Source organism: Lissotriton helveticus, chromosome 10 (genome assembly GCF_964261635.1).
Source record: "Lissotriton helveticus chromosome 10, aLisHel1.1, whole genome shotgun sequence".
Classification (NCBI taxonomy): Eukaryota; Metazoa; Chordata; class Amphibia; order Caudata; family Salamandridae; genus Lissotriton; species Lissotriton helveticus.
In genome coordinates, this window is record NC_136071.1 from 165398745 (window position 1) to 165420641 (window position 21897).

Consider the following 21897-nt stretch of genomic DNA (forward strand, 5'->3'; position numbering starts at 1 on the left):
CTCGGAGCTGGGATGGGAGAGATGCGGATGGAGGAGCTAAATTGAGTGTCTTGAAAGCTGAAATAAAGGCAAAAAGGCTTGATGTTACCAGTTTAAAGTCAGATGTAGATGAGATAATAGATGGAACATTGCCTTTGGAGAGGATAGAATTGTATGAACAGGATGAGTTATTGTTCATGGCAAAGGATATTACTAGGAAAGCTAGAGCGGTTCATGAAAAACTGACCGATTTGGCAGACAAGTATGCCGTGGATTTGTCTAGGACAAGGGCATTACAGAGTAACCACAGATTACAGTACGCAGACCAAGATCTAGATGAGAAGAGAACTGCTGGATTAAAAACACACATAAGAGAGCTGGTAACAGGGATAAGAGTGTGGAGAGAACTGGATAAATGGGAAGAAAGGTGGTCGAAAAAGGGCACAGTTAGGCGAAGTACAAATGTGATGACCCCTGAGGGAAGGGTAATGCAGATGGAGGCATTCCCTTTGCGAGAAATATCAAATGGAAATTATGTACATGTGCCCTGGAGTAGAGGAGACTTAGCCGCATTTACCAACTCATTCCCGAAGTTGCGGGACAACCCAGTCGAGTGGTATAAGCAGGTAGAGAGGTTTGTTAAAATTTCGAAAGTATTGTGGATAGATTTGAACACGTTGTTTGACATCGTGGTCCCATCTGATCTGTGGACCCCTTGTAAGACTAGTGTCGAATGGCCAAATGCTGAACCATTGAGAGATGTTCGAACTAATGGACCAGCTGAGATAGTCATGCGAAAGTATGAAAGGGTAATAGCATGGCTGAAAGATAAGGTACCACCACAGGATATAGATTGGGTAAAAATAGACCGAACAAGGCAGGAACCCAAGGAGACAGTTCACGAGTTTTATGAAAGATTATTGAAAACATTCAAGCAATACAGTGGACTAGATGTAATGGATCCCAAAGACATAGGGCAGTTCGTGTCAAAGTTTGTATTGGGGTTGAGACCTGATATTTGTTTGATGATACAGCAACATTTAATCTGTTGGCAGAACAAACCACTAGATGAGATTTTACGATATGCGAGGTACTGCAGTGACGAGATAGATTCTAAAGCCAAGAATCTAAAGGAGAAATTGATGGTGGTGCAAATGCAGTCCGCTGGGAAGGGTGGCCAGCAGAAGCAGGGGATGGGACGAAAACCAAATGGTCAGAACAAAGATAATGAAGAAGGGCAGAGACCTAGGATAGACTTTGCCACTTTAAAGAAAACGACCAAGTGTCATCTGTGTCACCAGGTGGGGCATTGGCGACGCGAGTGTCCCTTTAACCCTGAAAACGGAGAGCAAGAAGTAGAAGAGCAGGTCCAAGAAGACACAGTGCAAAAAGTGACAGTCCCAAGCAGTAAGGTGGCCAAAGGGGGGACTTCGGCTCCACGGGCCCAATTCCCACAGCCACCGAAGATAGCAGCTGGAGGAAAGGTCTTTAAACAAATGCCTCTGTTTATCGAGGAAGAAAAATGTTATTACATTGATCCATTGACAGGACAACGGGTGAGCAGTGAAGAAGACTGTACCCTCGGGGCAGTTCTAGAAGTGGATCAGAGAGGGCCATTTGTTGAGGCAGAAGTGGCAGGGTGTCCCACTACGTTCTTAGTGGACACTGGGGCTACTCGTTCGACTCTGAGATCAGCGGTGGTTCCAGACTTGCCGATGTCAGGGGAAACAATTCAGGTGGTAGGAGTCGCAAATAAAAGAATGACTAGTCCCTTGACAGAACCAGTGTCTGTGAAAATTGGAAACCACATGAACGAACATCAGTTTGTGGTTTGTGACTCGAGTCCGGTATGTCTGTTAGGTAGGGATTTGTTATGCAAATTGAATTGCACCATATACTGCACCCCACAAGGAGTGGAGGTACAGACTACCGACGATGATGCTACCTTTAAGGTGGCCAATTCAAAATTCTGTGTAGAACTATATCCTACTCTGACTGTAGAAGATCTTCCACAAGACTTAAGAGATGTAGTGGCGTCAGAGGTGTGGGATTTCACAGGAGAAGATATAGGATTGATTAAAGGGGTAGAACCGGTAAAAATTCTGGTAAAACCAAATGTTGAGTTTCCAAGAACGCCTCAATACAAATTGTCCCAGGAAACGATTGCAGGAATAAAGCCTGTGATCGAGTCAATGATACAGCAGGGAATACTGAAGGAAATCGTGGGCAGTCCTTGTAACTCCCCGATTATGGGTTTGCAGAAACCTAGTGGGAAGTTTAGGATAGTTCAGGATTTACGAAAGATTAACAACATAGTCGTTTCATGTTGTCCCGTGGTACCGAATCCATCAGTGATATTGTTTCAAATACCATGTCAAGCAGAATGGTTCACAGTGATAGATCTTTGCCAGGCTTTCTTTTCAATCCCATTGGATGAAGAGAGCAGGTACCTTTTTGCGTTTAAAATGGAAGATCGCGTTTTAACATGGTGTCGAATTCCACAAGGATTCACAGACAGTCCATCCATCTTTAATCAGTTGTTGAAAAAGAATCTTGAGAATCTAGTACTGCCACAGAACTCGGTTCTGGTACAGTACATAGATGACCTACTTGTTGCGTCAGAAACAGAGGAAGCTTGTAAAGTAGATTCAATTGCCTTACTGAATCATTTAGCTGAAAATGGACATAAGGTATCTCCGAGCAAGTTACAGTATTGTCTGACAGAAGTACAGTATCTAGGGCACAGGTTAGAAAAAGGGAAACGTAAGGTGTCCCCAGAGAGGATTGAGGCGATAATGAAAATGAATGCGCCTACAACTCAGAGAGAGGTTAGAATGTTCCTAGGAATGGTGGGTTACTGCCGACAGTGGATAGTTAACTTTTCACTGAAAGCAAAGCCCTTACAGAAACTGACGCACAAGGAGGTGAGTGATCCGGTACCATGGGATGAAGAATGTCTGGTGGCGTTTTTACAGCTGAGGGACGATTTATGTCGTGCTCCGGCTCTGGGAATGCCAGATTATGAAAAGTCGTTTTCACTCTATTGCTGTGAGAGAGAGGGATGTGCTTTGTCAGTCTTGGCACAGACCCACGGTAATGCCCGTAGACCAGTTGCATATTTTTCGGCTACATTAGATCCAGTAGCCGCAGCGTTGCCCGGATGTCTCAAATCCGTTGCTGCAACGGGTGTCAGCATTGAAAGGAGCGAAAGTATTGTAATGGGACATCCAGTAGTAGTGTATGTACCGCATTCAGTTGAATTGTTAATGACCAGGACGAAGACGCAGCATCTGACCAATAGTAGGCTCACGCGTTATGAGCAAGTTATACTTGCCGCAGAAAACGTGACTCTCAGGAGATGCTCTGTCTTGAATCCTGCTACTTTGATGCCATTACCTACTGTAATAGAAGGCGAAGGATGTGAAGACCACGATTGCCTTGATGTGACTGAACTATGCACGAAACCCAGACCAGATATAGTGGATGAGCCATTGTCTGACCCTGATGAGATTTACTTTGTCGATGGCTCATGTTTAAGAGACGATACTGGTCGGTTAAGAGCAGCTTATGCTGTTTGTACCATTACTGGAGTTGTGGAAGCCGCTTGCCTGGAAGGAGTACATTCCGCACAGGTAGCAGAGATTATTGCCCTAACTCGTGCCTGCATAGCAGGAAATGGAAAGAGAGTCACCATCTACACGGACAGCCAATATGGTTTCGGTGTGGTTCATGATTTCGGGCAGTTGTGGTCTCAGAGGGGTTACATGACCTCCTCTGGTTCGCCCATTCGAAATGGAGAATTTGTGAGATTGCTGATAGAAGCATTACAAGGTCCTGTTGATATTGCAGTGGTGAAGTGTGTAGCTCATACTAAGAATACAGATTTTGTGTCACAAGGTAATAGATATGCTGATGAAGTCGCACGCTATTGTGCGGAACAAAGTTATTCTTTCTCAAAGGTGGAAATAGAAGGTGCAGAAGAAAAGACTGAATTAAGTATGATGTTAGAAACTGTAGACACTTGGGAGGATTTAAGAATAATGCAGGAGAACGCACCTGAAAAAGAGAAAAAGGCATGGGAAATAGCAGGCTGTGTGCGAAGTGAAATGGATTTTTGGGTTTCAGCAGATGGGAGAGCTGTGTTACCTGAAGAATTAGCTAATCCCATGGCGAGAGAAATACATGGTCCAGTACATCTAGGAAGGGATGCTATGATGAGAGTTTTTAGGCAGACTTGGTATTGCCCGAAATTCAGAATAGCAGCAGAATCAGTATGTAAGCGATGTGTTACCTGCCAACAACTGAACGTAGGCAAACGAACACCAGTCACACTGAGTCACATTGGGAGGTCAGGGGGGCCTTTCAATAGAATGCAACTAGACTTCATCGAAATGCCAAGAGTCAATCGCCTTCGGTATGTGTTGGTGATTGTATGCGTATTTTCCAGATGGGTTGAGGCATACCCTACACGTAGGTGCGATACACTCACAGTGGCTAAATTGTTGCTCAGGGAGTTGATACCGCGCTTCGGGGTGCCTGCCTCTTTGGAATCGGACAGAGGAAAACATTTTAACAGCGAAATAGTGAAGATGTTGTGCTCCACGCTGAATATCGATCAAAAGCTGCATTGTAGTTATCGACCAGAGGCTTCAGGAATTGTGGAACAAGTGAATGGCACTTTGAAGAATAGATTGGCTAAAGTAGTGGCATCCACATCTTTGAGTTGGCCAGATGCTCTTCCATTGGTGCTCATGAGCATGCGCAGCACGCCTGATAGGAGGACAGGTCTTTCTCCCCACGAGATCCTGATGGGGAGGGCCATGAGACTTCCTACAGTTCCAACTACTGCTCTATTGAATATTACAGATGATCTGATCTTGGATTATTGTAAAGGACTGTCTGACGCCATCCATTCTGTGTCCCTTCAGGTGCATGCGGCTGAAGTTCCAACAGCGAGGAACCTGTGTCATGACCTGAACCCAGGGGACTGGGTCCTGGTTAAAAAACACGTCCGGAAGAACTGCCTAGATGTTCGCTGGCGTGGGCCCTTTCAGGTAATCCTGATCACGAACACCGCGGTGAAGTGCGGGGGGCTGCCAAATTGGATCCATGCATCCCATACTAGAAGAGTTCCAGCACCTTTAGAAGGAACAGCTCCCATCCCAGACGAAAGCCCGGAAGTGGAAGAAGAGTCGCAAGAAGGGATTGAGGCAGCTGAGGAGGTGTCGGAAGAAGTTGGGAACGCATCGGATTCAGAAGAAGAGCGAAGGCAGGACGGCAGTGAGACAGAAGACGCAACTGAAGGAGAGAGCAGAAGTGAATACGACTCAGACTCAGATCCGTATCGGAGCGATCAAGAACCAAGTGGGAGGACAAGGAATAGGAGAATAAGGCTTGGAGCTGCCACTTGGCCAACAAGAAGAAGAAGGCTAAGTTTGAGGTCGGCCCAAGAAGAAACGCTTACTCCTATATCCGAAGACTCAGATCCAGAAGAAGATATCCAGGATCAAGCCGAGGAGGGTCTTAGAAGATCAAGTAGAGTGCGAGTGCCTAGCAGAAGATACTCTACTCCCGACTGGACCTACCTTGTTGCAGATGTCTGGGAGACACAGAACAGGGAGGATCAGGGAAGTGGAACTGATCAGAACTGACCCGATCATCACAGTGCAAATAAAGTTTCTACTGCCAGGAGCGGAGACCGAAAGGTTGCTGACACTCAACATCGTTCATCCTGCTCTCCTGAGTGGAATAAGAAAATTGCTTTTAGAGACAGTTGAGTTTCCAGTTTGCTGTTCACGATATCCAATATTGGAGGGAACTCTTCTTCGTTTGGAAATGCTTGAACGAGTAGTAGAATTGCTAGGAGTGCTTATTGTTGTGGACTAAAACCATACTACGAATGTCTTCAAAGGGGTGCAGATCTGGAAAAGTGAAGAAAGTGATCTTGATTAGAACGGACCCCTTTGTAATTGTGGATATAGAACTGATAGTACCAGGATTAGAAATTGAAAAAACGCTAACTCTCAATTTCGTCCGTCCACTTGTCTTGAGCGAAATAAGGAGAATAATCCTAGAAAAGGTTGACTTTCCATGGTGTGGTACGAATTGTCCAGAACCTGAGGGAATGATACTTCGGATGGACATTTATGAAGAAGTAGTGTTACTCCTTGAGTCATACATAACTTCAGACGAAAATAAGACTTTTGAAAAGAAATTGTAAACTTGTTGCAAGATAACCTAGCGCCGAGTGGAAGAAGAAAAGTGATAGGGGTTTCATTTTAGTGGATGGAGAAGGGCTAGGGTTGTCTATTTTCTACTGGACTTTGAACTGTTTTGCGGAAACAAATTGTCAAGCTTCCAAGTGTTTCAAGAAAGACATTGCAAGAGAGAAAGACTTTGTTTGAAAAGAAGAGGAAGTGAATGCTGGAAGATAGTCGAAAACTACACTGTTTGAGAACATGGAGGCTGGCAACCCGAACCGCAGGGCAAAATGTATAGCTGTTACATTTTTAGGAGTAGTGGTTTCTCTTATAATTTTAGTGGTAACTGTTTCATTCCTAGCGGGACACGAAGGGGATGGAACCACAGTTAAGGAGGATAGGGGAGTGTCAACACCGAGAACTACCACAGTTAAGGAGAAGGGAAACATCAATGAGAAAGACAAAGCGTTGTTAGATGCAGAAGTAAAAAGGTTACACATGGATGAATCACAGGGGAATTACAAGTCAAATGCTTATGCTAAGTTGCTTTATGAATATGTTGATGCCATGGAGGTAAAGGACTGCTATGTATGTATGCAGTTACCAATTTCGGTGGAGGAGGGTATCAAATACCATCATCTCCCGTTGACATATGGAATAACGTGCAGTTTATTGTTAAGTATGTTTTATGGACGAGACGGATTTGAGTATTACTTCTCGAATTTCGACTCGACATTGCCAGAGGTTCCGAATTTCAAGCATTTGAACAAATGGGACTACTACAAAAGCGAAGACAGGTTACACAAATGGTTTATTCCATGGAGAACGTTAGATACTTCACATGCTCGAAACAACAATCTGACTTGTCAAATATCAGAAGTTGAGAAAAAGTTTATAGCTCAGGTAGATACTAGATACAGAAAGCAGAAGGCATTGAAGGCATCAGGACAAGGAGAAACAGATTTGACCAAGGAAGAAAGGGCACAACAACGAAAAGGTAGTATTGGTCCAATTGCTTTGGATAAGGAGAAACGGGGGAAACTGTGCATTCACAGGAGTTACTCCTACTATGAAAACGTTTATGTAGGACAAGTCAATTGCGAACATGCTTTTCAATTGGAGTACTACTCTAAGAACTTCATGAAAGGGATGCAAGCAATACCAAATGTATATTTTGTATGTGGAAGATATGCCTATGTGAAGTTACCAGATAATTGGTACGGATCATGCTATCTGGCTGTTGTCTTCCCTAAAATATATCATGTTGAGAATTTAGACACGCCTAAGAAAGAAATATCAACTAGATGGAAGCGAGGGCTGGGTGCAGCAGAAGTAGTTGGAGATGTAATAGGTGCTGCATTCCCTTTCTTAGGATTGATAATGAATGACATTAAGATCAGGAGGTTAGCTACAGTCGTAGATAGACTGTCTGCCAGTACTGCAAGATCCTTGATGCTGATAGAGGGAGAGATGCAATCGATTAGGGCAATGGTTCTTCAGAACCGACTTGCTTTAGATGTTCTGTTAGCAAAAGAGGGAGGAGTCTGTAGGGCCTTGAAGGTCCAGGAATGTTGTACTTACATTCCAGACAATTCAAAGCCTCTAGAGAAGTATATACAAAACATCACTGCCATACACTACGAAATTGAGGACCTGGCAAAGGTAAATGTGTGGGAAAAAGTAGGCCATGGAATGGGTAAAGTTGGAAGTTGGTTTGCCAACTTAGGAAAGGGTATCGTTTGGTACATATTGAAGCCCATCATCATAGTAGTGATTTGTGTAATCACTTTGTGGGGATTGGTGCGTTTGTATCAATGGTATAGAGCAAATAGGTTACAGAGAGCTATGAAGAAACAGGAAGAAGAGTTGACAGCGATGCAGGACACTCAATATAAGAGTCTGAAAGCATTAGAGAGTATGAAAAGAAGTGGTACTGTCCTGACTTCACATTAAAGGTTCTACATTTTTAGTGTCATGGTGATGATGACCCCTGAAGGTCATCAAAGGGGGGACTGAGAGAGCACAAGTTTGGAAAAAATGTATAAGTACGCCATATTTACAAGCACGTAGTTAGTTAACATGTACTTTGCACCAGAGTGTTTATATTTAGAAGTGAAATACACCGAGTGTCTTATATTCAGTGGTGAAATGCATAGAATGTTTAAAGTAGAGTAACGATAATCATAACTGTGTGAGACTAATGTAGAAATGTTTGGGATGAATATGAAAACCTCATGTTCTCATGTTAAAGGAATAATGTAAGAGTTGAATGTAACAAAAACCCAGTATTTTGTGTAGGCCTCATGGCAATTCACAAGCAAATCTAAACGTGCTGCTAAAATAATGTGAGACAAGGTTGACATGGTTCTTTCAAAATGTACTATTGAACTTAGGGTTAAAAGTATATGCTTTATAGATGTGTTATTTTAGAAACGTATGCTAGTTAAGAATGTTTGCTGTTTAAATCAAGTTAACGTTTTAAGAGTGCAGGAACCTGCTGCATGTAAATCAAGTAGGCCAGAGCCGATAATGTCATGTAGTTCCAATCGTCATGTGCTCGTTAGAGGAGAGGTCGTGAGGTGTCCAGTATGAAGCTCTGAGAGTGTTTTATGGCCTAAGATATGGTGAAGTCTGGAATTTGAGGCCCACTGCAGGAAGAGCTGTATGCAGGTGCGAGGGTCCTAATCAGCTCGAATGAAAGGGACTTTGTTCAGTGGCGCCTTGCGCAGGCCTGTAGGAGTTTCCAGGAATTTCAGGGGGTATCAGCGCACTGAAGAAGAAGCCCGGGAACCAAGGTCAACTTTAACGAGGGTCTTCAAGAGTACCATCATGGAGTTTGCCGCGGAAAGATGTACCACGTGAGGGGCGTCCCAAGGGGCGTTTCTATTGGAAATGTGATTTGGTATTAGGGAAAGTGACCCGGGAGGAGAGCAGAGCAGATGATTTTGGGAGCCTAAGGAAGCGGATGGGTAGGCAGATAGGCTGATCAGGAGAGACCCATTATCAGAGAAGAGAAAAGAGAAGTGCGTGATCTTCTTAGGAAGTCACCACGGCTGACACCTAGAGGGTTAAGATCTTGTTAAGTAGGGATGTCATTTAGTATAGTGTAGGGACAGACTAACTTTAATTTTCTTTTCTGTAATGACTTTGAGGTTGCAACTTGTATCCATTTTAGCAACCCTGATGGTATTCGAACTTGTACTTATTATTTTGTTCTTCAGACTCAGACTATTCAAGAAGTTCATGTTCATAGTGATTCCGATATACCTTTTGAATCTCATTTTGAGAAGTTTGTATCTTCAGTTATCTTTGACTTTATATTAAATCTTTAAAACTTAATTTTGGTCAGTGGTCATTTAGAGTGGTGTAAGTTCTTAAATTGATTGTTTACCTCGAGATTACCTTTTACTCAAGACAGGTACCAACGATTCAGTCGACAGGAAGAAGGGATTTGGCAAGATAATTAGTAACCAGTAATCCCGCGTTAGCAGTTGCTTCTTCCCCTGATATGTCTGTGTTTACTCCAGAAGGGGCTTCTCACACCAGGCTTCTCCTCGGGCTACCCCCTGAAGTTTTTGAAGATGCTCATAGCTTACTCAGCGGCTGTTGTATCCTGTTAAAGACTGTTGTTATGACCCAGAGGAACACGCCACGTGTAATGGCTGCTGTCTTTACCCATTGTCACCCAGTTGGGTGTAGACACTGGCAGAGGGTACTGGCAAGGATGAGGACGTAGGCACTTTCAGGCCTACATCGTGGCAGCCGAGTTACCCCTAAAAGCACAGCTCTAGCTTCCAGTCCATTTGAAAATGCCAGGCAACGTCAGTTGCCAGCCCAGCGGGAGTGTGGGCTGGCCGAGTTTGGTGCAAATGCAACTTTTGTGAGCACCCAAGCTAGTAACATTAGTCCAAACATCGTAGAATTTAAACATGACTTTAAAAGTGCAATTGCCCTCTCCCGCATCTCTTGTGCACTTTGAACCGGAGGTTATCGTGGGCGAGTACGTCACCCCTGAACAAGCTACACTCTGGTATGTTTTGTAGCTCACTTGATTCTTTTATGTCATGTTCTGTCTGCAGTGTGAGTTTAAAGTCCACCTCTTGCCAGTTGCATCTGTCCACATGGATCATGACGTAAAAGCAGGTATTGATCAATAGCGGTGCTGTGGATATTCCTTCCCAAACCTGTGGAAAGCGCGGAAGTGATTTAAATAAAAAAGAGAGGCCGCCGTACGCACCTTTCATTGGCGCTGAGAGATGTTCCGGCCCATTACGTGCCGGAGTCACGTGATTCTTTTGACGGATGGAGCCGCAGATGAGGCACAAAGCGTGCAGTTTATATCCCGGGGGGAAGAGCCTTGGATGGGGTGGGAGGACTGGGGAGGGAAGCGAGAGGCACGCGCAGAGAGCGGTGTCATGAAGATGGCATCGCAGATAAATGCAGGCTGCCAGCAAGAAGTAGGATTGCAGTGTCTGCATCTGCGGAAACATTTTTTTGAAGTTTTTCATTCGTTATCGTAATGAGCCATGAATGCAAAGTGCGGCTTGACTTCAGGGTTTCGAAATTAAAAGTCTGAATAGGCCTTGGTCTGCACTTTTACTGATACAGTGGATATTTTGGAATTGAGGGGTGCGACTGCTCTTGGCAAGAAGTGGTTTTAGGAAGGGCCTCATAGGCCTGACTTCTAGCAAGGAAAACGTGCTGCTATGTCCTAGGGTGGATACAAAAAACGACATCCATACTTGGGGTGCACTCCCCTTGGCCTGGTACCACTGCATACGCTGCACTGATGCCAGCTACTCCCCCTGTGGCCAGGGTCACAGGAATTATGCGGCAGGGGAGGGTCAAATTATGCGGCAGGTTTGAGCAAATTATGCGGCAAGGAAAGGCAAATTATGCAGCATTATGTGGCACGTTTTGCAATAGAAGTACTTCATTATTTTGTCATTTTTTCACTTGTTAACACTGCCTGGGTATTAGTTGCATCTCATTGGTACCAGTTTAACAGACAAATATAGCAATAAGTTACAGAAAGGTGACCAGTCAACCTTTGCAAAGGACCTTCCACTGCACTCCAAGTCGTGTCGCTGTGTTTTTTGTTAACTTTTGAACCGTTTTAGGTAGAAACAATTGTTTTATTAAAATCTGCAGAATAGGTGGCGAATGATAAATTGTGAGGCAAATGCAGCAAATCTATAATTATGCGAAAGTCGCCGCAGCCGCACAATTGCATATTTCCAGTGGCCCTGCCTATGGCGACTCATTTACAATGAGACCAGCATGAGCGATGCAACACACTTTACAGATGTGTGAAGCACATGTGGCTACGTACATCAGAGGCGTTTACCCTTTTGTTCTTTGCACAAAAAACAACTACCACAAATTATTCAGAAAATACTATTTCCAGTACATTTTCAAGGATAAAAGTGTTCCTTTGGTAATAATGTTGATCATATACAGTTAAATAAAGGGGCTTATAATTATCGAGACAAAAGGTGCTCTCTGTACCCTCTCTCCGCATGGAACCGCTCAGCTTTCTGGCCCTCCAAAGAAGAGGAGGTGGAAAAAAATGTGCCAGTGCTCTCAGAAGATTATTAACATTGTCAAACTGGGCAGGAGCACGTGCTGAGTTGGCCCGGCCCAAGTTTGTCGCAGAGCTCGCAACACACACTCCGAGTTGGGGGTCCTGACTTTAGGATTTCGGTTCCGAAGCTGGGCACTCAGCAGATAGAGGGCCGCGCAAGAGGGGGGCGTAACGCCACATCCTCTATTATGTAGCATTTAGTACAACTATGTTATTAAAAGTATTTCACGTTTGTAGTAGACAAGGACCAGACTGGGCATTGGAATTGTTATGTTTGTTCGTGGATTGTTGAGGGCTAAACCCAAACGCCCTACACTACCACCCTGAGAAGCCAGTGACTGCTCGCCCCCGCTATCCTGAGAGTCAAATGTTGAGAAGGCTGAACGACTGCAGACCATACTAGGGTGGTCCACTGGACTCCAGTGGCAAACCACCTCCACGGTTGGGTACCAATTTGTAATATTGTTTCTATGGACCACAGAATCTCACATTTTTAGTGCAGGCTCTGGCCTTATATATAACCTTTTTTGCCCTAGGCACCAGTCAGTGTTGCTTCAGCAAGTGCTATATTGGGGCACTTAATTCATCTCCCACCGCTTCTCTATATCCCGCCGGGCAACTCTCCCACATTACAGAGTAACTAGGGGTATTTTGTCAGGGGTTCATCTAACGAAAGGCCGAGTGTAATAAGCTTACCTGCCATAGTAATATGTATTTCATAGTACCATAAAAGACTTACTGCACAGATCCCCCAAAACTCTGCATCTGGGGGCACGACCATATCTTGTGGTACAGCAAATCCTGCATTTTGCATTAACTCAAATATAGGCCCACCTGTTCCCGCCTTAAAAAAAAAAAATAACAGAAGTGCCTATTAGTAGTATGCAAAGTGCAATATTTTATAATGTATCAGACGGAAGCCAGATATTATCTCCTCTAATATAAGAACTTCCTCCTACCAGTCTGCATCATTTGTTGTGCTGGTATCTTCCCCACATCAATCTGAGGTGACTCCCTTCATAGGGTGCATCGTTCTGTAGTGGTGGACAGCTTTGACCCTTAACGGGGCAATAAGAACCTGTATCCGAGCATGATATCATCTCATTAGCTCACATGCGCTGAGTGCAGTGCTAAAACACCCGCATAAGTCAGATGCATCTGGATGTCTTCCCACTTCCAATGCTGGCTTCTCATGCATTGGTTAACATGCCATTCCTCCCCCTGTCCCCTGCCCCCCCCCCCCAGGTTCTTAGGATCAGGCCCAGTGGATGCCCTAAGCCCCGAAATATAATTTCATCCTTTCCAGAGAAAATAAGAATTGATTATGGTGAGTGTCTGTCACTCCATCTCCACTGAGGTAGGCCTGAGTGGAAAGGAGGGTTTAGAATCAGTCGAAGAATATCTCATTCACAGGCTGTATGTATAGAGCCCCGCCCATACCCCGGATTCAGAGGGCAACGATGATGGAATTTTACTGCATGAATAGATACTGTTCCTCTATGAATCAAATGCATTAAAATGAACGTGTATACATTCTAACCATAATTGTACAAGTTAGGCGAAGGTCAAGTGTACCCCTCTCATATTTCATCACACTTCTGTAATCGCCTAATTTAGTTGTAAGTGGTCCTTTAACTGCATGGTTGAGTTAGTTTTAATTATACATAATAATTCTAATATGGCTCCCTGCATAGGTTATGGAATCATCTGGCACAAAGTCAGGACACCATTGTCAGCACCCCCTCCAGCAACTAGTCTGTGTCTTACTCCACCCCTGTACCAATAACTTGTAGACCTTTTCTCGGCTTGGCGTACAACTGAGGAAGGAGGTGTCTGCGCACACGCTGCTTCTGTACATTATGCAGGATATTCAAATGTATATATTTTTTTCAAAAGCATTTGCGGATGCTTGCTACGCCTTTCTTTCCTTCTCTCCATAGGATGGACACACAATTTCATTTCTCTTGTAACTGTCTCTTCAGATGTCATGCTTACAAACAAGCATGCGCCTGTTAACTGACAAAATAACAAGCATTGGCAAAGCTAATAGGGCTAGCCTGTTTGAGAGATATTGGCTTTGACAATTTCTTTTAGCCATGTTGTACGGCAGCTGTGCAGCAAGGCTTTAAGTTAGAAAAAACCCAATATGATGCAGCCAGCCCCTACCTCAAGGGTCAGTGATCCACTTTCATTACATGGAATTATTCTCTGCCTTCGCAAAAAAAAGTGACATTATCTTACGTCCAAGCTGAAGTTCGCCGTATTGGTCCCGCATGAAGACAGTGGCAAAAATGGCATGCAGAGTGGAGAGCGCACTGTCGCCTGCATCTTTGTAGTATCTTGAAACCTATTGGCATGACTTTTGGCAGGGCCGGCCTAAGGCATGTGCAAGCTGTGCACCAGCACAGGGCCGCCAAAACCCAGGGGCCGCCACGCCAATATATATCCTTAGATACATATTTGCGTGGCGGCCCCTGGCAGGGATTTGGCGGCCTCGGGCCCCCTACCTACACTCCCTGCTCAGGGCCTCCGTGAGGCTAGAGCCGGCCCTGCTTTTGGGTGCTTTTTTTCTGGCCGATGGAAAGGGGCAAGCAACAAAGGGGGTGGGGGTGGACTTGGCAAGAAACATCAGGGGGTGCGCGGGGTCACACCAGACAGCAACAACACAGGAGGAGGGTTGTGGTGCAGGGCAAGCAACAATGCACAAGGGAGGAAGGGGATACAAGTAAAAGGAGAAAACATACCCTTGAAAGTGACGCGCGGTGGAAGGACACTGGGTAAGGAAAGCAGTACTTTGGTTATGCTCCTGGGGAGGGACAAACACAAGAAGAGGAAGTGAAGCTGACCAAAAAGAAGCAAGGAAATGACGATGAAGCCAACCAACCGTACGCAGCGGGAAGGCTCCAAGCCTCTGGTAAGTAAACAAAATGCCTTGCAAGACGAGACCTAACGTATAGGGGGCCTCATTTATGAGGCCCCTTGCGCGCTCGGAACGTCACTTTTTGTGACGTTCCGTGGCGCAGAAGTCTGCGTGATATTTATCAGGCAGCACTAAGCCACATTTTTTGGCTTAATGCTGCCTGATAAATATCAGTCCCTTTAACGCAGTGTTCTGCATTAAAGGGGCGTGCAATGGGTGTTGCTGGGGGCGTTCCTAGCAACATCCATGGCCTTTTGACACTACCCCAGATTTACGAGAAATCGTAAATCTGAGGCAGTGCCAAAAGCTTACGCCTCCCCGGGGGGGGGGGGGCGTAAGGGAGGCGCAATGTGGAGAAATATCTTTATTTTTCCTTTTTCTATGTGTGCTGCATTCTGCAGCACACATAGAAAGAGGAAAAGCCTCTTGTGATTATTTTTGTACAGAAAGGTTTCACTTCATGTACAACAATAATCCTCCCCACAACGCAGGCACCCTTGCACCATTGTGCAAAGGTGCCTGCGTTGGCACAGGCAGCCCATTGTGCGCCGGCGCAGGGGAAAAGGACAGGAATGTGCCATATCTTATAGATACGGCGCATTCCTGCCCTTTTCTTTTGCCGTAGGGCGCTTCCCTATGGCAAAACCTCATAAATGAGGCCCAGGATGTGGGGGAGGAGGGCACACTGTTAAAGAGACAATGGTGCCCGCCAAACATTCTGAAGGGTTACAAGAACCAACAGTGCCCCCAAAATAGTTAGGGGGACCAGAATGAAGACAGGAGAGGTTTAAAGGAAGGAACAGGGATATATCCTGCTTGACGGGAAACAGATTTTACCACACAGCCTTTATTATGCAGGACATTTACCACAAGTCTTTATAGCACAGGTGAGTACCATGCAGGTAAGGTTTTGCACTTTTATTATACAGTTACCTCATTTAAGTATTTTTTTAAATAACATACTTTTTATGGTATTTAGAAAAAGTGATTTTAGGGTTTAGTCATGGGTAGAGGTGACGGAAGGTATGGATGACTTTAGAGTTCGGGAGTGGTAAGAGGTAAAGGGAGGTGAGAGTTAATTGATTCTTCAGGGGTGATGGAAGTAAAAGGGAGTGAGATTGACTTCAGGGTTCAGGGGTGGGTAAAGATCATGGAAGGTGAGGGTAACTTGAGGGCTTAGGGGTGAGTAGAGGTAAAGGGAGGTGAGGGGGACTTGAGGGTTCAGAGGTGGGTAGAGGAAAAGGGAGGTAAGGGTGACTTGTGGGTTATGGGTGGGCAGAGGTTAACTGAGGCATGAGTGATTTTAGGGGTTGGTAGAGGTAAAGGTGAAACAAACCTTTTCAAATTACGATTTTGATGATGACTAAAACATCTAAATCATAAAAGAGATCATTATGAAAAAAGTATATTTGATACAGTGTCAAACATTATTTCAGAAAAACATGTATTGGATGGTAACTATCTTAAACAAAGGCGTATGTTTACAGCTTCAGCATCAATAAAAGCAACACATAGGCGAAATATATATTTCGGAAATTGGTAGCAAGCCACAAAGTTTCGTTTTTGCTAGTTGTTTGTATTCATCTCTCGGAATACCAAAGTGCAAGCTTCAACTCTGATGGTTTCAAGTTGTCTTGTAAGCAAAAGCCCCAAAACAAATAGCACAAGCAGTGCAGTGCAGAACACTAATCTAGAAATCAATTGGTACTTGGTCTATGTTCTTGGGAAGAAAACAAACATACAGAGAAAAGGTGTGACCCACTTGAAGCCTACAAGCACTCACCAATGAAACTATAATTGACAATGCAGCAAGCCAGCGGTACAAAATGGGCGGGCCAAATTAAAAAAAAAAAATAGATTGCTGCAAGTGACCGTGTATGCACTGTCTTAGGCGAGACCTAAAATGACAGAGTGATTTGTTCGTGACCTTTCAGTCAATCCTCACATACAGAGAATATAAATGCATAGAGCAATGTTACGTCAGCCAGGTATGCATTCCATGCAAGACTAAAAATATTTTAAAACCCTGCCATACTCGGCATGCCATAACATCTGTCACTGTCCAGATCCCTGTTCATTCTCAAACACTTCTGTCAAACTTAATCACTTTTTTTGGATCACCGAATCCTCTAGCAAGAATGGAGGCTGTACCCGACCATGAGTTCCCTGAGGCCAGATACGTTCTCGTTAAGGGCCCGATCAAACAGATTTGCTGTTGCGGAGAGGCTCCAAGCTGAAGAAAGCTGTTCTTTAGCCCTAGCAAAGTCGTTCCTTTGGTCAGTTGGCTTGGGCTGTAGGTCCTGGTCTTCCTGAGGTCTGGAAGGCCAAACATCTTTATAGTCACAGTTTTTCAGAGATGTTAGGAGAGGTTCAGTTATACACATCCAAGGGTTCCAGGACCTTAGGAAAAGCACCGGAGGCTCAGCAGAGGCCACCAGCATTGTCCATTTGAGGTCCATTTGCTACTAGTCATCTGGTCACTTCAAAGAAACAGCCCCTTGTAGCTTTATGTGTTCCTTTTGTCACATGGGAGGTGAGCCAAGTGACTCTTGGAGTCCACTTCTTTGTCCTGGGTACAAGTGGGAGCAGGTCTAACCCTTGAAGTCTCTTTGCATGTCTCAAACAGCAAGTGCAGTCCTTCTGTTCCGTCACAGGTCAAGAAAGTTTTATGTCTGGCACCAGCTTGTGGGCGGGGGTAACTCATGGCTTTTCCCGAACCAGTGGGGTAGAGGTTCCCAGGGGCAACCCTACCCATGTTTGCAACAGTTTCTGTTTGCCCTACTGTAAACAACCCCACAGTGCTTCTTATTCCCGAAATACAAGACGAGAAAACTCTACTTCCATGGTGCAGTGTTGGTGTCCAAAATCCAATCCAATCCTTATTCCTAAAATTCAAGACAGGGAAACATTTCTCCTCTTGCATAGAGGTGTGGCAGAGTAATGAACAGTTCCCTCCTCTGTGGTCACTCGAAACCAGTTCTGGGGGTAACTCTCCTTCCACTGTGCCTGATGCCAGCCTAGCTAGGGGGACAAAGCCTGGTCCTCTACAGGTGTCGCGGACGTCTACTTGTTACAGGGCGCTTTGAAGTTTATGAAGTTGATGTATCCACCCCAGATGGCCTTCCTGCCAGTTAAAGCAAAACACCTCCATGCACCCATACCATTGTCCCTGCTCTGCAAACTTCATTAAGGTTAAGCACTTGCTTGGCAGCTGCTGAAGAGCTAATGTAATGTAGCCTGCAGGAGCTTGGACCTGGGATGAGAAAACTTTCTAAAAGCTTGTTTTCTTAAATATGTATTACAAATCCAACCCCAACATTGAATTGTTTATTGATAAATATTAAAAAGAATGGTTTAATTTTTCATCTCACTGGGACCAAATTCGAGATAGCAGAATGTATATTTTAATCTGTACTTTAGTGTTCTCTTAGGACAACCAGGGCCTTCCACAGTGAAAATAGCTTTGGAGCTTGTCACGGCAGGGACATGGTGTTATTAAAATGTTACATGACCCATTTTTTAATCCTATGTACACCACTTTTTGGCCACAAAGCCAACATAGATGTGAGTTATTAATATATAAAATTAACGTTTTTTTCCCTGCCCAAAGGGTTATTTTGAGAGGTTGGGCTGCAGGTTTTAATTGCATTAGTCAGGCTACAATGATAGGCATGAAGCAATGATTTTCTTGTGACGCAGGTGGATGGCATAATAATTGCTGCAGTCCATAGGTGGCATTCGACTTTACATGTCGTGGGTGTAGTTTCCAATAAAATACTGTAGTCTAATGGGAGAGTTCAATATGCCAATCAGTGAGTAGCCAATTTCTGCAGATTTTAGGGGTCAGGTACATTCACTGGGCCCTGGAACGCAGTGCCCTAGTGTGCAGAGTCTATTAGCCAGTGATACGTTTCAGCAAAAAATAAGGGTGACCATGCCAAAAGGAACATTTCTCATTGTCTCTAAGTCTTGTTCGCTCTGTGGTTCAGTGAAAAGCTGCCATTCTTGGAACTGGAACATAAACACTATGTAATCCATGTTATTCTAGCCCTTCTCATAATCTCACTCTCTTTGCTTACTATGATAACTACCTTCAGCTTTTGTGATTACATGCTCTCTTCGCTCACTTCAGTTTCCAAAAACACTTTCAAATCAGACTCTCTCCAAATTTTCATATGTTTTTGTAGCAAAGTCATTGTTCCAGCAACAACTATCTCGATTGCCTAGGAAGGACACTCTGAACCACAAGGACACGTGTACTTGAAAATTCGAAATGGCCTGTGCACGATTGCTTAAGAAGCATTCAAGAAGCGAATAAATCGATTGGCATGACAGAAGGATATTTTATATCTTAGATAAACTGGGCCATTATTATTATGCGTGATAAAGGCAGAATAAAGAATCTTGAAACAAGCTCATTTATGTATTAGGATCCAATGTAGGCTTGTAAGGTGACTGAAAATGTGAGCTGATCTTGGGAGCTTTAAAATCAAGTGGGCTGCAGGGTTTTTGAACTACTTATAGCCTATGGAGTAACATACTGGAAATTCTCAAGTATGCTAAATTTCCATGGTTAGGACGTGATTGTATTACAGTCTTACAGCATGAAAGTGGGAGATAGTCAAACATTTTCCTTAGTATTCTCAAAAGCTTGTAGATTTAACTTGAGCAACCTGGAGAGCCATAGAAAAGTCTTATACAGGATGGGTCTAGCTCCCAAGTTGTGAGGCCATCAAGAAGATTTCCAAGAATGAGAGAGCTTGCCAACCAGAGGAGCGAAGCTCTTTGCCAAGCGGCACCGACATTCCTGTAGTGCTTCCTTCATTTCCTTTTTCCCAATGAACCATGCACCAGTGAGTTTGGCGTATCGTGCGCAAGTGTCCGCCAAGCGCAAGGAGGCGAGCCCAAGTGACATATCATGACAGAAGGAATGCTGATGTCTCGATTATTTACCTTACGCAGCCATCATCCACCTTGTTGTTTGTACTAACTGCTCTTTAATTCTGTGAGTTAAAGAAGGGTACACCTGTGTGCTGCTGATGCAGAATCCTTTGCAGAAAAGTGTAGGCATGTACAGGAGTTATGGAAAATGTTGTCTTAGTTAACCTAAATTAGCAGGTAACGAGATGCATCATCTACATGGTCATCTGTATAAGGAACACACCATTGAAAGAACTACAAACTCAAGCATTGCATTGGAAGTTAATATGGAAATAGAAAGCACGTTTGCCAGACTGAGCAGCAGACTAGAAGAGATTGTATAAAGGCAGTGAAGTGCAACATTGACCTTAGCAGTTAATACCCTAGGTTCATGGTGTGTGTTTTTCTGCCAGTATTTAGAATTGCTGTCCTGACTGTGGGTGAGGGGGTGTTAAATCTCACATCATCGAACATAAAGGGCAGTTTGTTCATGTGTGCTCCGTATGACTGGCAATAATGGATGTCGAAAAACAATCATGTGGGATGTTTGGAGGATATTTACGTCTTGCTATACCATGCAGATATATATGCCAGTGGAAAGACCATCGGAATTATGCGATTGTGCGGCTGCTGCTTTTTTTTGTCATAAATGTGGATTTGCCACATTATCCATCATCTGCAGCAAATTCCGCAGATTTTAACAAAAAAATAGTTTCTAGCTCTAACCATTCAAAAGTTACTAAAAATGCAGAGACATGTGTTGCTGCACAGTGGAAGCCCTCAGCCAAGGTTGGCTGGTGCCCTTTCTGTTGCTTTTTGCTATATTTGGTTGATAAACTGGTACTAATAAGGTGGAACCAACGCACAGGCAGTGTTACCAAATGTGAATTGAGAAAAGAATGAAGTAATACTGTCACAAAATGTGCGGTATTAATCCCTCCAGGTTCTTTATAAAGAGATTGTGGACAACTTTATTCTACTTTTGTGGCACCTGCTTTTTATTTATTTTGATGCTAGAAAACTTCATTTTTAAAAGTCTGTATTTCCTCTGCCTTGTTGGAATTTTATCTTTTGCAGGAAAAATGCAAGTGGGAAATTCGAAAATCTTTTAGTATGTATCTGTTCATAAAAACTCGGAAACCGTTTTTGAGCGTGGAGAATTTTCAATTTTAGGTCTATCCCGTTCCCCTTTACTTTAAATGTGTGCTGCTGCATTTTTATGGTTGAAGTAAGAAAGTTATTTTCTTTAAAAATGATTGACTCTTGCAAAAGTAGTATGGCGTGCACATTATCGCTTTGGGCGGTTCAGAAATTTGCACACTCAGCAAACAAGAGGTCTGCTAGCGATGAATTATTCTCTTTTTTTTCAGAGAGCTTCCTCATTCACCACAAAACCTTCTCGCAAGATTGAACTCCTCCAGCAGCCGTACAGTGGCTCTGTCGTGGGTGCGCCCGTTTGATGGAAACAGCCCAATTCTTAATTATATTGTGGAACTGTCCGAAAACAGTAAGTAGAATGGCCAGGCATAGTGTATTATCAGCCTGTTAAATGTTCTCCTTTATGTAAGTAATAGGCATGTTCTGCTGTCCGGCTCCTTTTTACAAATATTACTTACTTTGTGTAGCTTGGACCATCCTATAGACCTGTTCATTACATACAGTGAGTAGACATCCAGGTAACTTCTAAACATTATGCGTTGATAAAGACATCAAAGGGTCAACTAGTGCCAGTGGATGTTGGATCCTAAAATGTAAGAGAACATATCATGAGCAGAATCTTGGAGCTAACGTCAGATAAACATGTTTATTGTTACCCAACTCCCTTAACCCCTTGCCCGCGGTCGGAATTCCGCTCCTGTGCTGGACATTCCGATCGCGGGCGTGGTCATGACGGCCCCCAGCCGTCATCAGCACACGAGCACTGTGTGCCATGACGGCTGGGGGCCGTCATCAGCATGGAAGGGGTTAACAGCAGAAGAATAAAAGAATGAGTGGTCTTGTTGAGAATTGAACCTTGACCACGGGGTCAAGCCCAGATCTCTTCATGGATGCGTTAGTTTAACAAGTCACCAGGGCACAGGTTTCAGTCCTAGGGTGTGAACTCCTTGTTATCTGATTTAGTTGATCTAATTTCATTAATGAAAGCACATCAGGATGCCAACACTCAGATTTTTTTCGGTTGTCATATGTAAGACGAGGACTGGAAAAACGGTGGGGCATATTATCAAGGGGCTTTATCTCCGCTTTTTTGGCTTTAAAAGCCAAGAAAGCGGAGATAAAATTATCTCCCTATT

General features: G+C 44.0%; 1 protein-coding gene across 2 annotated transcripts in view; it reads left to right on the forward strand.

The window, feature by feature from the left end:
- Positions 1-21897, forward strand: part of SDK1 (sidekick cell adhesion molecule 1) — a 2171476-nt gene that overhangs the window by 1576140 nt on the left and 573439 nt on the right. For both annotated transcript variants that reach the window (XM_078665001.1, XM_078665002.1), the window contains exon 14: positions 20974-21110. In XM_078665001.1, the coding sequence (XP_078521127.1) occupies positions 20974-21110 (137 nt within the window). The remainder of the gene's footprint in view (positions 1-20973; positions 21111-21897) is intronic.